Genomic DNA, 16437 nt, shown 5'->3' with positions numbered 1-16437 from the left:
ACTGTGTTTCATTTTGTAATCCCATCTGCTGCTTAGGCCAGATATGCATTTTCTGGATGCAATCTGTTGGTTTCCAATGGTTTACTACATGGTGGGCTCTATCGACAAGTAGGTGAAATAACTATTAGAAAACTTAACATTGTAGTTCTCAGTGGTTTGTTGTGTGTATCGTGATTGCATGTTTCGGTCTGTGTTGTAGTTGAACATGCTCTTTTTGCATGCATGGTTTGTGTCTGTGTGCTGTAATTTGGGGTTTCAAATTTCTTTTTATAAAGGATATCATTAGTGAAAAGAGTGACAGGGATCACAAGTTAATATCTTTAAAAACGTAAGATTAAAACTTATTTAAGTGTCTCTTTAAATGAACAGATTAGAGCTCTGATTCCAGTGTTATTCTCTACTGAGTTATAAATTGTTTGAATTCATTGACTTGGGTTTTACAAAGATAGCTACAGAATGTAAACAGTCTTGAATGTGTCCAACAGTTTTCATTTTCCACCACTTAAAATATCACTTACTCCTACATTTCTGTCTTCACCCCTGCTAATATGTTTACATATAGGTTTAGCAACATTGATTTCATGTAAAAATCAGGCAGAAACAAGAGAAGAGGAAGGGCTCATGAGTATTTTAGTAAATGCCTGTGTGTAGAGTGTAAATTTAAAAAACTGTTTGCTTCCCTACACAGCTAATACCGAATTGGGGCCACAAGCCCATAATATTAATTCCCCTTGGAGAGATCAAAAAACTTACTTGTTCTCTTGAATTAGTAGAATCCAGTTTTTCTATAAAGTTGGCATTGAAATTTCAGTATATGCTGTCATTTTCAAGGTTCAACGGAAAGTCTGAAAAAGGAGAAATACAAATTACTCAGAAAAAGTTTGGAGTTCGACTTGTCCACTAAAATTGTTAGTATAAATCACACAAAATTAGCCTTTTTTTTTCTTGTAGTCAACCATCAGTGATATTGCACAATTTCAAAAATAATTATATAGATATTCTTCAAAAATAGGATATTAAAATATACCACATATTTGTAGTTTTCCTTACTTAAATTTTAAAAAGTAATTTACAATGTGTTACATAAATTTAGGAACCTAAGAAGATCATTACTGAAAAGAAAAATTGGACAATTTGGAAAAGAAAAAAAGGACAATTAAGACTTAGTTAATATTGTAAGATTACCTAATAAGAAGCAATTATGATGTCAAAACAGTTCCACCTTGTAAGTAAATGGAATGATGCAGAAATTTAGTTTTCCATTTTTCCCTTGAAAACTCTTAAATTCACCCTTTCTTATTTCACTTTCAAAATTACTTAAATTTTGCTAGGTTCCTGGAGTCTTTATTATTACAGAAAAGTCCATTCTAAGCTTGCCAAAAAGTGCTTGGGGTCCGTGGAAAATATTATTGTTAAAACAGCTGAAACACGCTTCATTTTGGAGACAAAGCTACAAGGCATGATGAGAACCATAACTCAGTTGTGAGTGTGGTCAGGCTTCAGAGAAACATTGTTCAGCAGTGTGTAAAGTTCTACTGATCCCCAATCGCTCCTAAAAGCATCATGAGAACACTCCAACCCATAGGTTAACCTAAAAGATGAATGTATTAAATGCCCCGGTAGAACTTTTAGCAACATTTTGAAACTGAAGTAAAACTGTGGGAAAGAGCAACCCAGAGCATTTATTTGAGTCTTTTTATTGTCAAAAGTAATTGCAATGGAACAAGTTATTGCAGCATATTGTCTTCCACAGTAACCATTAAAGGCTTATTTTAAAAAAAAAAACACAAAAAACACATCATTTAGCAAAAAGAGAGGGACTGTAACAATCTACGTAAGTAGATTCTGTATTCGGTCAAGTAATTGAGATGTTTTACTTAATATAAATTATAATAGAAGTTATGTTATGTATAAGAAAATGAAGGGAACTGAGCTGATCTGCAAATGCCAACCATCGCTAATTTTTTAAGTGTTCCATATTTAAGTTGCTTGTTTCTTTTTCCCCCTCTTTCTCCTCATAAAAGCCTAGATGACTTATTAAGATGTGGGATCACCTTTGCAGCTAATATGGTGGTGGTGGACAAAGAAAGTACAATGAGTGCTGAAGAAGACTACATGGCAGATGCCAAGACTATTGTAAATGTTCAAACACTCTTTAGGTAAGGCATTTCTGCGACCTTTACATCCTCATTACTGTGAAATACTTGATGCCTTTTGTGCCGATATAAGAAATTATTCTTTTCTCTTCTGTTCAAGTTTTCCATTAACAGGGGAGACCGTGATGAAAAGCTAAACTGTTCTTATTCCTTTGAGAATATCTCATTAAAGCCTTTGTGTTAAATATCTTGGTTCAAAAAGTGTGAAAAGATGCATGACTCTTTGAACTGTGAAAAGTATTATTTGCTTGACAAAAACACCAAAAAAATCCCCCACAAAAAAACTCATACTAACCAGTCAACTATGAAATGCCTCCCTGATTTGGGGTTTAGCACTTCCAAGTGTTCATTCTAATAAAAACTGGGAAAAAATTAAGTCTTTCCCTAGGGGATGGAGTATCATTCAGTATTGCTTTTATTGCAATTACATCTTTTCTGTGACAAGCCCTCCAAATAAAACTAGAGAGAGGTGCATAGTAAAAGTCTTTTGAATCTGTCAGTGTCTTGGAAAACTGAGCTCAGTAAAATACAAGCATTTCAACTGAGCTTTTTTTTGTAAATGCAGATTTGTGAGAATGCAGTTAGATGTTGTTAACATTTCTGCATGGGCGCAAAAGAAGAAAAATCTGTTGCACAAGTAACTTTAGTTCTCTCTTTTTTTATCTTTGGGTTTTTGAATTGGTACCCGATACTAGCCCAGGTGTGTGTTTAATAATCACACTGACTAAATTTGGGGTTGAAACTATAATCAGACTTCATCTGTGCATCATTCAGGTCTGCTCTTAACCTGCTGTGCGAGGCTATCTCACTGAGGTTTTTGACATACCTCATTTTTTCAGAAATGCATTCTCCCCCCAAATATAACACAGAAAACTCAGTTGAATCAAAAATAAAACTTGCAAGGTACCAGTTGGATTTTCCTGTAGCTGTGTTCTACTTCGTAAAATATTGCAGTAGCAAACTACGTATCATAAGTATCCAGCTAGATCTTACTATATACTCCTTCGGTTGTCTTGCACAATGCTTGCAACTAGATGGCAGCTTTGACTCATCTACAAGCCACATATCTGGTTCAGTATCAGACTGCATGGTACTATTCACAGTCAGAATAAACCATAATAAATAACTTGGTTTAAGGCTTATCAACACTGTCTCATAAAACTCTGTAAGCTTCCATAAATAGTGTATTGTATATATTTTTTTCTATTTTTGTCCCTAGAACACATACAATAATTATACTGCATTTTTATATTATGTAAAAGTGTAGAAATAAGTAAGCTTTGGGAAGAGGCATAAGGCAGTGACATTTACCTGTTCTACAGAATAAACTACATTCATTGCACCAAGGTATATAGTTTTGTAAATTAATTTTAAAAATATATTTAAATCTTTTTTATTACTTAATAATAGCTAATAACATAAAAAACTAATGAACAAGAGACCGAACATGGAGGAGAGGAACAGTACTTAACACAAACTGTAGTGTTAAAGAAGGATTTTAAACCACTGGATTTAATATATGCTGTTCTCAAAGATATCACAGTGAACTCCATTTGAGTCTCACCAAGTGAAATCATTCAGAGAACACAGGCTAATGTAACCCTCACTGAAGTGATTTACTCAGGCCTGAAACAGTGATGTGAATGTGCTGCAGTACTGTTTGGCCTAGGCTGGCAGTTCTCATATACCTGTTCTGACATTACAGCTTGATTTACACAAATCATAATCCTACTTTGCCAGAAGAGTGTGCCCTGCCCCCCCTGCCTTAGAAGATAGATGAATTCTTTATAAGGACAGGGTTATGAGCACCTTTAAGGCTAGAAGCTGTTCCATAGCAATTAAAACTGTGACAACACTAGCTTACCTGACTTAATTACAGCTAAAAGGAGTAAAGAAGTGTGACTCAAATGGGCACACTGACTAAGAAAGGAAATCTTTAATCCTTTGGATGGGAAAGAACAAGCTATCACAGTTTAAAAATGAAATAATAAATTAATAGTCTTAGACTATGCCTTAAGATGCTTTTCACTTTTTAAAATGAAAAGCCAACCATAGAGTTGAGACAGTTATGAGTCCACCTCAGAAAAGCTGGATTTCCTCAGGCAGTAGGTCTAGAAGATACTAGAAGGAGTATTTATATCTACTCTTGCTCTACTAATTAAAAGCTTTAAATGGTGATGTTTGGGAGGCCCTGTTTTAAAGTTTTAGTAGCTAATGTCTTGAAGGCTCTGTTTGAAATCCTGCAAGAAGCTTTTGACTGCTGTACACCTAACAAGTCAACAGTTTGGCTGGTATCTCACTATCAGCACCAATTTGGAAATAAACTAAACAAGGTGTTACCATGGCATTACATTGTTTTTTTGGTTTACCATTTTGGTTTAGGAAAGAACCAAATGTATCTCTTGCTTGTCTGATTTTCAAATACCATTTCAGCAGCAACCCATGCCTTCTATCAGGTTGATCTCTGCCCCATCCAGTCCTTTCTTAGTAGAATGGGATAGAAAAGAGGGATCTGCACAGAAGTAGCCTGCTCCAGTGCTGAAAGCTTGCAGGCAGTGTGCCTTGCACCCAGGGCAAGAGGCAATCTGTCCCAGACTACCTGGAGAGTAATTTCCCCTAATTCAGCTAGAAGGCACTCGTAAGTAAAATATGAATTTTACCAATACCAGTTTTGAAACTGATTTCCTAAAATAAATCAGTTTTCATATCTTGGTGATAAACTGCACCCTTCTTTAATGGAAACCTAGCAACTTTCATTTTTTTCCCTGGAAGTTGTGTATATTTTATCATTAGATCAGCTTTTAATTTCCTGTTACTCTTAGTTCTGAATGTTATTGTTAGTTTTCAAATATCAACACGTGACCTTTAATACAGCAATAAAAGAAAACATCCAGCCAGCAGAAGCTTCAGTAATTCAATACCACATGGTACAGAATCAATGCAGAGGAAAATTACTCTCTTTCCTCAGAACTTGAACACATTTGTTAAGCTACTTAGTAAGTCTGAGTTCATACCTACAAGTGTGACACTTTCATGAGCATCAGCAAGTTTTTATAACACACAGCATACAAGTGAAGATGTATCATAGTTGCATCTCAAGGGTTTGGTTATCATCTCTTTAATCTATGCATGTAGGCTCCATCCCTAAGCACTTAATCTTTGGTAGGACATGCGCAGACTGTATAACAGTACAAAGGAACAGAAATTCCTGAAATGCATTTCCAAAACCACTGCACATAAATGGCCATTGTTAAGTGATCCATGTTCTCAGTTTGCCAAGTCCATTTTGCCTTTTATGATCACATTTAACATTTCACAGAATCACAGAATCAGCCGGGTTGGAAAAGACCTCCAGGATCATCAAGTCCAACCCTTGATCCAACACCGCCATGGTTACCAGACCCTGGCACTGAGTGCCACATCCAGTCTTATCTTAAAAACCTCCAGGGATGGAGAATCCACCACTTCCCTGGGCAGTCCATTCCAATGTCTAATTACTCTCTCTGTAAAAAATTTCTTCCTAATATCCAACCTAAACCTCCCCTGGCAGAGCTTAAGCCCGTGCCCTCTTGTCCTGCTGCTGATTGCCTGGGAGAAGAGCTCGACTCCCACCTGGCTACAATCTCCTGTCAGGTAGTTGTAGAGAGCGTTGAAGTCTCCTCTGAGCCTCCTCTTCTCCAGGCTAAACAACCCCAGCTCCCTCAGCCTCTCCTCACAGGACTTGTGCTCCAGTCCCTTCACCAGCCTCGTTGCTCTTCTCTGGAGCTGCTCCAGCCCCTCAATGTCCTTCCTGAACTGAGGGACCCAGAACTGGACACAGTACTCGAGGTGTGGCCTCACCAGTGCTGAGCACAGGGGAAGTACGTCAGTTTGCAGAACAGTTTGTATGTCACAGCATACAAACAGGACTCAAGAAATCAAGTGGAAAGAGTTTGTAAACCAGCAGCAGTTTACATGCAACCAGGCACTAAGTGAATGCTATATAATCTTGAATTTCTTGTTGTTTCATACAGATTTGTGTCATCTTAGAAATCATTAAATAAAACATCTGGCAATTAAATTAGGTGGTTTCTTTCTAGCATTTAAATGTTTGAATGTATGTCTTGAATGTGTTTCTTTATGAATTCTACAAGAGAGTGTTTTGTAGTTTCCTCTGCTGTTGTACCAGCATTTCACTGTGCCACAACCCACCAGAGGTTTCAGGGACTTCATTAAAAACATGGACATGAGCACAAACTGTAGCATTTTGTAGAGCCTTACATTTGTGAATTGTTATAATCAGAGGTATAACTGTTATGTTACATTCTTTTAACATACAGGTTGTTCTCAAGCCTAAGCATTATCACAGAATTAACTCACCCAGCCAACATGAGATTTATGCAGTTCAGAGCCAAAGACTGCTATTCTCTTGCTCTATCCAAATTAGAAAAGGTAAGAAGATTTGCCTCCCCTCCTACCCCCAATTTAAATGTTATAATTTTACTACTTTTTCTGATTTTGTAACAATCATTTCAAAACAAGTGGAAACAGTGAAATGATTTTATGGTTGTAGAGAGCTACCATAAAAGATGATTTTTTCAAAACTCTACCCTTATTTAAGAACCAAGTGTGATTTGATTTCCATCACTTTACAACATAATATTAATCAACCAACCAACCTCAAAGAAAATTGATTATTTTTGGATAATTGAATATTTAGAGCTAATAAGGTTTTCCAAAGGCTGATACAGGCAATTAACATGAAACATCTTTTAATTAACTAAACACTTAAAACATGTGGCTTTTATAATTTTTTTTTATTCCACTTCACTTTAAAGGTGCTAAAACTTTATCTTCTGTATGCATTTCCAAGTATCTGTATGAGATATTTAGTGCTGCTGTGACAGTTTGAGAACAGCAATTGTTCTCTGTCAAAAGGCAGTCCTAATGACAGTAAGGATAGTGACACCACTTACTTGCTATATGAAACATTCATATTCTATGCACTAACGTGCATACGTTGGCATTTTTGAGCTGTGGAACAGGGAGGCTATAGGGAGATAAGTTACATTTAATATGCTTGTTCAGGACACTATTGCTAAAACATTAGATGGAGCATTTGAAATAATACTGTGCATCTGTTTAAGTCGGTAAACTCAAGGACAATCCTCTTTCCCACAGATCTTCATTGGTGATCTGACCTACCCACCTCTGCACTGCACAAAACTTGCAATATCATGTTCATGATCTCTCAGGCCATTTTCTAAATGTATGAGAGTAAGACAAATAATAGCACTGTGACAGTCTTCTTAGACAGAAATCTTTCACTCCAGTCATCTCTTTTTCCCCTTGCTTGCTATCTATCCATCTATCTATATTACTGCTAGGTTTTCTCATGCAGCCTCTCAATCTCTGCACCTCAGATATCTTACATATCTTGGCAAATTTGAATTCATGCCAAAATCATGACAATTATACAGAATTAATATATAATTTCCATTTCCTAGCTGTACAATAAATTTCCTAGATTTTGGGCATTTCATATGGCTAACTACTTATTGTATAATATTAATAGAGTTAATTTTCACTTAATGGAAAAGAGCCTCTTCTAGAAACTTACCTTCACAATCCAGTTTCTTACAGAGGAATCAAATTCTGCAGAAGTTCAGCCTGTGTAGATGGGATAAGTATAAGAAGTAAATCTTTACTCAGTTGACTGTCATGCCTACATATCAGCCACGAGATGTAAATATCTGGCTGATCTTTTGTGATTTGTTGACCTTTGCCTGTAATAGCACCAAGGCTCAATCTTATTTAGGTGGTGGTTCTGACAAGCACATAACATGGAAAACTGTGAGGAAGGCAGATAAAAGTTATTAAGCAAAGAGAGGAGCTGTTTGCAGCAGGAAGCACAGCTTTATTTGGATTATATTACTCCCACTATACATTAAGGTTTGCACCTGTGGCTCCTCAATTTTAGCACTCCCTCCCTCAATAGTAAATTCAGGAAGGATTAGCTGAAACTGGATGGAATCACGCCTTGCCAGTTTATTCAAGGCAACAAGTGCCAGCATCTGGATGGTGCCTTCAAGACTCTGTTCCAGCCTAACTCAATTCCTTGGTGTAAAAAGACCTGCTGGGTCTTCTAAATTATTTTTTAAACTTATTCTCTTAATTAAATAGAGTTACTTCTGGAATACTCTGTGGGCTATAACCTGTCTACTTCAATGCAGTGAAAACAGGACATTTATCTCAGTTCTTTTTTTTGCTCTACACAGGTTCCTCTATTTTTTCCAGCAGAGGTTCTGGAAATAATTAAAAATATTTTAAATTCTTCCCTATATTTATTAATTTACTGTGCAAGTGTAAAGTTGTGAATATAGGCTGGAAGCTGAACAGGTAATGAACTTCCTATCCAAATTATGCTCTGCTGAAATAGAGGTAGATAAATTATCCTAAAGAACATTTTCTTCATTGCTGTTGCAGTTGCCTGCTGTTGGTATTTCCCTGTCATTTCATCTTAACATTTGCAGGAAGAACTTCACAGGTGGTGCTGTAGTTCATTTGATGTTTCAGAACTCCCTCATGCAAAATGAAAGGCAATTAAAATCTCCAGTAAAAATTATCTAATGCAGTGAAACGTATAGCTGCTTGTTATTTTTGCATTAAGCGCCTCATTTTCACAAAGACTGAAAACGTCAGAAAGTTGCCTTGAGGTAGCACTGAAACACATTTGCAAAATTGGCTTTTCAACCCAGTGGGCTGCAGAAGAAAGATACACAAATCAGTTGTCCATCTGCTCTTGCAGCTGCAACTTTTCTCATTTTCGAGATAAATAAATCTGACAGTAAACTCAGCACTGACATATGAGAAAGCAGCAGCCCTTTTACAACAGAGAAAAGGAAAACCAAAACACTTCTGGTCTAAAAATTAAAATTATTTAATTAATATCTATTAAAATCTATGTTCTCTATTTGTCTTAGAAAAGAAAACAAGTGAGGTAATTACTACCTCTTTCTTGAAAGAAAGGTTTATAATGTTTGGGATAAGATTCCCACTTTAGTTTTCTATGATTTTTTTTTCCCTAGTAAATATTGTGTATATTAACTGAAGGATAAAAATTCTAAAGTCATCATTTTGAATAAGTACAAGCTCCTGTACCTTCTAACTAAACCAGTACTGTAATTTTTTATCTTCCATAGGGATAAGCATATATAGATGTTAGGTGAGCAGAAATCTATCTGGGATGGCCCAGTATATTTGCAGTGATATACAAAGAGCCAGGCTGCTTTTTTAACCTTCAGTTAAGGACAGGGCATGCCCTCTCCATTTTCTGTCCACGTATTAAGCAGTTTTGAATTATCATTAAGTAATAGCAATAAATAATTTTTATTGGTTTATAAAAACCAATAATTTATATAATTTTTATACAGTTTATAAAAACAGATTGTGACCTCTTAATTGGTATCTTATTTTACATGGATCTCTATTGATTTACATCAGCTACAATTCTAAAACTTTACAAACAATTAGCACACACATTTGGCTGTTGAACTGACAGGGTTTTAGAAAATTGCTTCAGATCAAAAACAGGAAATGAATCTATTCTTGCCAAAAAGTTAGGACAGAACCAAAACCAAGTGCACTGACTGTTCCCTGTAAGAAGCCACTACCTCTGTCACCTTTGTATGTTCTTGCATGACCAACAGTGCCCCCCACTTCTTGATGTTCACTGGAGCAACTTTGCATTGTTGCTACACAACAGTTACAGCCTCTCATGGCTACTCCCATATTTGGTAGAATATGCCCATGCAACTTGAAATGTGATGGCTGAAACAACATATACAAAGATGCTGCATACTTGTAAAAAGCAACTATATTGAGAGTAACAGGATTTTACACTTTTGATCTCTTTCAAGCTAATATCCATTTCATGTTTTTATTACAGTCCTTCCAAAACCAGCATTAAAAGTGTTTTCTCTTTTTTAATTCCATAACAGAAAGAGCGGGAGAAGGGATCTAATCTGGCATTTATGTTTCGATTGCCCTTTGCTGCTGGCAGAGTTTTCAGCATCAGTATGTTGGATACACTGCTTTATCAGGTAACATGAACAATAATTTGACTTAAAGCAAATATTACCACCTATTCTATTGTACTTAATTGTTAGATAACCCCATTTTCATACATATGATCCATTGAAGTGTGTCTATACCAGAAACTACCAAAGGCAAAAGATAATAGAGCATGTTCTACACGATGGTATTAGTTCAGTTATCAGTCCCAAAATCACCCTGTCCTTGCACAAAATCTGTTGTTATAGAGTATAATACTGTTTATGAACCTCTCCACAGTCAAACAGTTTTGATAATGCTTGTACTCTGCAACAGAGTGCCTATTCCCACAAAGAAATGTCTCTAACAAAACAAAAAAATCAACAGAATTACTTTAATATGTAATTTATCAGTCATCTACATTTGCTCATAAAGGCCTCAATTACATCATTGTGGCCCGTCCTCTTGTGCTGACTAGACCTCCAGAGGACCAGTTATTTTAAAGTGTCACCCTGATACATCAGGCTGACCAAGCAGCACTTGCCTTCAAAGATCAAGGAACACAGAATAAGCAGCACCACCACCATGGCCCACGTAATCTTCTCACCTAAAGCAGCTGCCTACTTTGTATCTAGAGATATCCTGTGGATGCTTTTGTATTCAGGTGTGAAACACTGTTGCAAAAAAACTTGGTAATTTTGTTCATGAGAGGTACTTTTTTATTGCAATTCTACTTCCAAATAAATTCCGTGTAGGCAAGTTCAACATAAATAGAATTACTGGAGCTAAACTTTTGTCAAGAAGTCATTAATATGGAAACCAGTTGTGCATATGGACATATACATTCTAGATGTTGTAGAAATAGGTGTATTTGCATATAAAACATCTTCATAATCATGACCCAGAATGAAAACACGACATACTGCAAAATTAAAAAAAAAAAATATTAAGAGACCTATAAACAGATCTGTCATTATCAACAACTCCTGCTAGCAAGTAACTTCAACATTTTATATTTCCTCCTAGATGTGAACAGTCATGCTATGACTCGACAGAGTAACACCATTCATAGAAAGTGTTTAAAACAAAAGGTCCCACACACTCATTCTCACTTAAATTCCACATGTCCTTTCTTTGAGCTCCTACTGCTCATGGGTCAACTGCCATTTTTCTAGAATTATCTTTCTTATTCCAAGTTGGAAATACGATGAAAGCAACTCTGTTCTTTTTCATGGTTCGATCCTTTTCTGTACAGCATCTTTATCTTGTGCATGCAAAGAACAGAGTAAATGACATGAAGAACAGCAGAATTCCTCTGGGGCTTCCTGTTATAGGCCAAAAGAAAAAAGTCTTTGAATTAGCCTTAGGACACTGACTGAAAAATGAAAACTTGGTCTGGCAAATCCTGGTAAATACACTTGGTAACCTAACAAAAATTTCACAGCATAAATGATGCAACCAAGACAAAAAATAAGTGAAAGTTACCAAACAAATTTCTTCAAGATGCTCATTAGCATTTAGCCCATCACTCTGGAAGATTACCAGTACAAAAATTAAAACAGTTGAATCACTGTGTATCAAATTAAATCTGTCTAGCTTCAGAGTTTAAACAAATTCAGATTCTACAAAGGATTTATTTATATAACACCTGTGTAAGGTATTTCTTTATGAAAACCTGTTTGCTAGCTCTGTGTTTGCATGAAGCCAAAACAGTTTTAACTGTACATTGTGTTCCTGCAAGGACTGATAGCCAGCCTTGAACCCTGCCCTGCTACACCCAAAAAGAGGTGGCAATGAACAGTTTGACCACAGCCAGAAAAGCACCCACACGGCCCTCTGATTCCAGCATCCCAATTCCTGAGGAGAAATATTTGTGATTTTTAGCCGATCTAATGTTTGTTCCTGGCCTTAGCCTACACTTCTACGTTGAGCTTAATTTCTACTTTTTAACCCATAGCAACACACTTGTATTAGCAGAGCAATAAGCCTGGGCTGAGACAAGACAGATCAACCCTTAAAAAACCATAACATTACTAATTTGAACTAAACTAATAGCAGTTTCATCTCAGTATTCCCACATCTCAGACCCATTTAACATATGATAGCATTTCTTTTGTATAGAAGAGTTCATTATAATTTCACACCTGGTAAGGCTAACACCTAACTTCCACTGATCTTATGTCTACACTCATCTCTGCTTTTATGGTGCCTTTTCATGCCTCAGTCTTCTGAATCCTGAATGTACATTGCATGCACATGCAGAGCCAAACTAGAAAACTTAATTTTATGTAAGTAAATGCAGCAAAAAAAGAGGAATAGCTATTTCTACAGTGAATAAGATACTTAAAGAGATGGATTGTAAAAACAGATGTACAATTTCTTTGAAATTCATACATGGTGCTAATGGTTACCTGCTCATCTGTTCATTAAAGCTTTTTTCTTTCTTTTCCGTCTCTCCTGTTAAAAAATCTTGCAGTCATTTGTGAAAGATTATATGATTTCTATTACAAGACTTCTGCTGGGACTTGATACCACACCAGGATCTGGGTTTCTTTGTTCTGTAAGTTACTAAAAAAAAAAAAAATAAAAATATTAGTACAGAGTACCAGAGAAGATTTCTTTGCTGTCTGCAGTGTCTTCGTATGGCATTTCCTTTTGTGTAAGTCCAAGAAAAGCCATCTGTTTGCTTTTTCACCAGAGAAGAAGACAAGAAAATCAGATAGAAAACACCCATTTTTAGTTCCATAGCAAAAAAACACCTCCCAAGAAAACACAGTACATTTTATAAAGCAGAAAGGAAAATACAAAAGTCAGGAAAACACAAAAACTAAGTGCATTTTATATGGCATGGCAATGACAGTTCAGCAAACAATTTAAAAATTAAGTATATAAAACCCAGGAAGCACTGTCTATATTGCACAGCCTTGCCATGTACGTCAGTATTCCCTAATGCAATTTTTACATGTATATACACACATGAAAAATAAAATCACTAAAATTATTATTAAAATAAACCCCACCTTTCTGTTTTCTCCCATACCCATCATACCCTACCTGGTAAACAGATCAATTCAAGTTCCTTTCTGGGGACCTAAAAAGAACTGCAGGATGCTGTACTCTAAAAGGAAGTTATCAATGATGGTTTACAAAAGCTGCTTCAATAGAAACCAATTATGTATTTCTTGGTCAATCATTAAGCTCTGTTACAGTGAATGTATGAGAACTGAATCTCTAAAAAGGAGCTCATATATCTTGAAATAAGGCTAGTGTCATCGTAATAAAATAATTGAGCTTCATTTAAGACTTCCTTATGCCATTTATGCTTAGTGTATTACTTCCTCCCCACTCTCTTCTCCCCAGATATGCAGCCTGCAGTCTAGTGAGCAGTGAATATGGCTGCTTTCAAAAATCCTCACACACTCTTCAGTGTGTCCATCACCAGTTTCTTACTGCTGCCAATATTTAGTTCAGTCTTTTATATTTTACTCAGATATGAATACTGGATGAAGGATGCCATATAAGTTTTTAAGTAACTTGAAAACAAGACCAGAAGTTCGTAAGACGGAACTGCTTGCACTGCAATGTCTTCTATAGAGGGAAAAAACAAAAGAAACAGTATTACAAACTCAATGGAAGTTTCAGATTTGTTGTGGAGCAAAGGTGCAATACTATAATATGATAATTACCAGCTAGTGTGTAGTTTTAAAGTGTTTTTTTTCAACTGTAGCATAGTGCACAAGTGGTAAGCCCTCAAGAGTTAAAAGTCCTCCTTCCTATTATTATTTGTTCAGATGAAAATCACAGAAGAGGATCTATGGATTAGGACATATGCCAGACTGTATCAGAAACTTTGTTCTTCTACAGGAGACATTCCAATTGGAGTCTATCGGACAGAATCCCAAAAGCTTGCAACATCCGAGGTAGGACAGTTTATTGTACTTTTCTTTGGATTGGATTACAAAGTATACATGGCCTCCCTCTGCTGGCACATTCATGGCCCCACTAACTCAGGCACAGCTAGGACAGGCTCTGGTTTGAACTTGCAGGTATTTGTAACAAGCTCTATAACCAGGTCCTCTATCATGTGTGTCAAGTATGTCAGCATTGTATCAAAACAGGTGACATTTCACTATTCACACAACTTTCAAATTTAGTCTCTTGTTGCTCATTTCTAGTTAGTGTTATTAAAAGCATTGTGGGATATCTCTAAATTTAGCTGCCAGACAGTGGTAATTTTTGAAACATGTATTCATGTGTTTACTGAATGAATGTATAAAGAATGAGAAAAGAACTTTTCCCTGACTACTTAGCATACTTGTGTTTGTTTGTTTGTTTGTTTGGGTAGCTCTTATTTCTGTCATGCATTAGCCATTTGTTTATGTGACCAATAGTACATCTCATTAAACCATGCTCCAATGCAGCTCTAAAATGCAACATTGAGCAACAACTTCCTCCTTTCTTCTGACATACTCAGACATAGTTTACACTGGTTTCTGAGGCAGGCAACTTGCATTTTTTCTTCCATATTTTGAAAAAATATTAGAAAACACTAAGGCATATAATGCTTAACCCGAGACTTATCCTGAAGTAAGTACAAACATTCAGCTGAAGTTAATTTTAAAAAAAGAGAGGGAAAAAAAAAATCTATGCAAGATTCCACCCAGTTCCCTAGTGTCTCTCTTTGGGAACCACCACTGTCTCTACAGGTGGCTTTTACTGCTTAGCCAGTGGACTGTGTCACTGCAATAATGTCAAATGATTTTTTAAATACTGCAGCATGAACATAATCCATCAAAATCATTCCTTCAAGAAGAACGCAGTCAGCTTTGCTGCTAATAAGAAAAAAAAAAGTCTGTCATATCTTTCAGCAAAACACAGGAGATACCAGATTTTAAGAATTCATTAAATAAGGATAAAATAAAATTCATGGCAGTGCTTAATCCTCACATTCTGAGAGAATAGGGCTGGCTATGTAACTTCAGGTCCAAGAGAGAGAATGCAGGAAAGTTGAACTGTGAGCATACAACATATTGTGAAGAGTGCATTTTGGTGCCCTTAGTTTTCACCTTGCTGCATTTTCACAAGTTTTCAAACATACAGGCTGACTGGCAAACAGGATTTGCAGAAGGGAGGGGTAACTACAAGAGTAACCCTCATCTTTTCTACATGAACTTTTATTTTTGGCAGGTTGTTAGGGGGCAAGCATAGACACTCAAATTCATCTTCTGAGACAAGCTTAATTGATAAATTAGAGATATTTCAAATATTTTCAATATTTTCATTGGGAACCGCTGGAGCCTGTACACATGCAGCTGCTCAGGTGCCTGAATGCTTGATCAGACCAGACTCAGATTTAACTGGAGGTAGTGATTATCTTTTGCAAAGAAGCAGTTTGTTAAAACATTCAGACACTGAAACCAGCCTGGAAGCTTCTGTCTGGTAAATAAGAGCTGAGTTCTATATTACTTTCTACCAGTTTTCACAAGTAATCCCTCAAATGGAGAATTTGAGTTAGATCAGGTAGATGAAGAAGCTGAAGGAGGTTGGAGAAATCCCCTGGTTAAATTTTCTAATTGTAGTAACAATTAATGGTTAACTCGAGTCACAAGAATAAAATATGCCAATATTAATATTTTTACATCTACAATTTATCCTTTGGCACCCCCTTTTTGTACTATCCAAATGAGAAGCCCTCACCTCAATGACAGATAAGTGTAATTCCTTTCAAAATAAAGCAAGCTTTCAATGATTTAGTAACTAAATAACAAGTGAATCTAGTCTGCCTCTCAATGACCATTCCACCTCTGACTCAAACCATTTCCATTTCATTTTAAAAACACAAAAAAGAGAGATGAACTCCTTTTTTACTACATGTGCAGCTGATTTTCTGTGGTTCCTGTTAAATGGTCCGTGTTTGTTTCTTTAGATTCGCTTCTGTTTAAATTGTCTTTTGTTTTCTTTTTCCCCTTCGTTTGTCAGTCTCGAGAAATGGCTTCACAAGTAAGTATTCACTAATTGTCTGCCTGTTTCTGGGTGTGGTGGTTTAAGCCCGGGAGGCAGTAAACCCCTCACAGCCACTCCCTTGCTCGATCTCGCCACAGTGCAATGGGGGAGAAAACTGAAAGGGTAAAAGTGAGAAAACTCGTGGGTTAAGATAAAGAAAGTTCAGTAAGTTAAGCACATCACAAATCCAAAACACAGTCCCATAGAGGTGACTATGAAGAAATGTAACTCTATCCCAGCCAGAAAC

At 36.3% G+C, this 16437-nt stretch overlaps 1 protein-coding gene across 8 annotated transcripts in view; it reads left to right on the top strand.

Moving 5' to 3' along the window:
* KCNT2 (potassium sodium-activated channel subfamily T member 2) overlaps positions 1-16437 on the top strand; it is a 118180-nt gene that overhangs the window by 92133 nt on the left and 9610 nt on the right. For 2 of the 8 annotated variants that reach the window (XM_027880372.1, XM_027880369.1), the window contains 7 exons: positions 37-108; positions 2025-2159; positions 6476-6587; positions 10136-10237; positions 12664-12747; positions 13979-14107; positions 16167-16187. In XM_027880372.1, coding sequence (XP_027736173.1) covers positions 37-108; positions 2025-2159; positions 6476-6587; positions 10136-10237; positions 12664-12747; positions 13979-14107; positions 16167-16187 — 655 coding nt within the window. The remainder of the gene's footprint in view (positions 1-36; positions 109-2024; positions 2160-6475; positions 6588-10135; positions 10238-12663; positions 12748-13978; positions 14108-16166; positions 16188-16437) is intronic. The other 6 variants (XM_027880374.1, XM_027880371.1, XM_027880377.1 and 3 more) reach the window with 4 other exon arrangements.

The sequence above is a fragment of the Empidonax traillii genome, unplaced genomic scaffold (assembly GCF_003031625.1).
Source record: "Empidonax traillii isolate 1590-97213 ecotype Southwest subspecies unplaced genomic scaffold, ASM303162v1 scaffold69:size3087049, whole genome shotgun sequence".
Lineage (NCBI taxonomy): Eukaryota > Metazoa > Chordata > Aves > Passeriformes > Tyrannidae > Empidonax > Empidonax traillii.
This window is presented reverse-complemented; position numbering and strand designations above follow the sequence as displayed.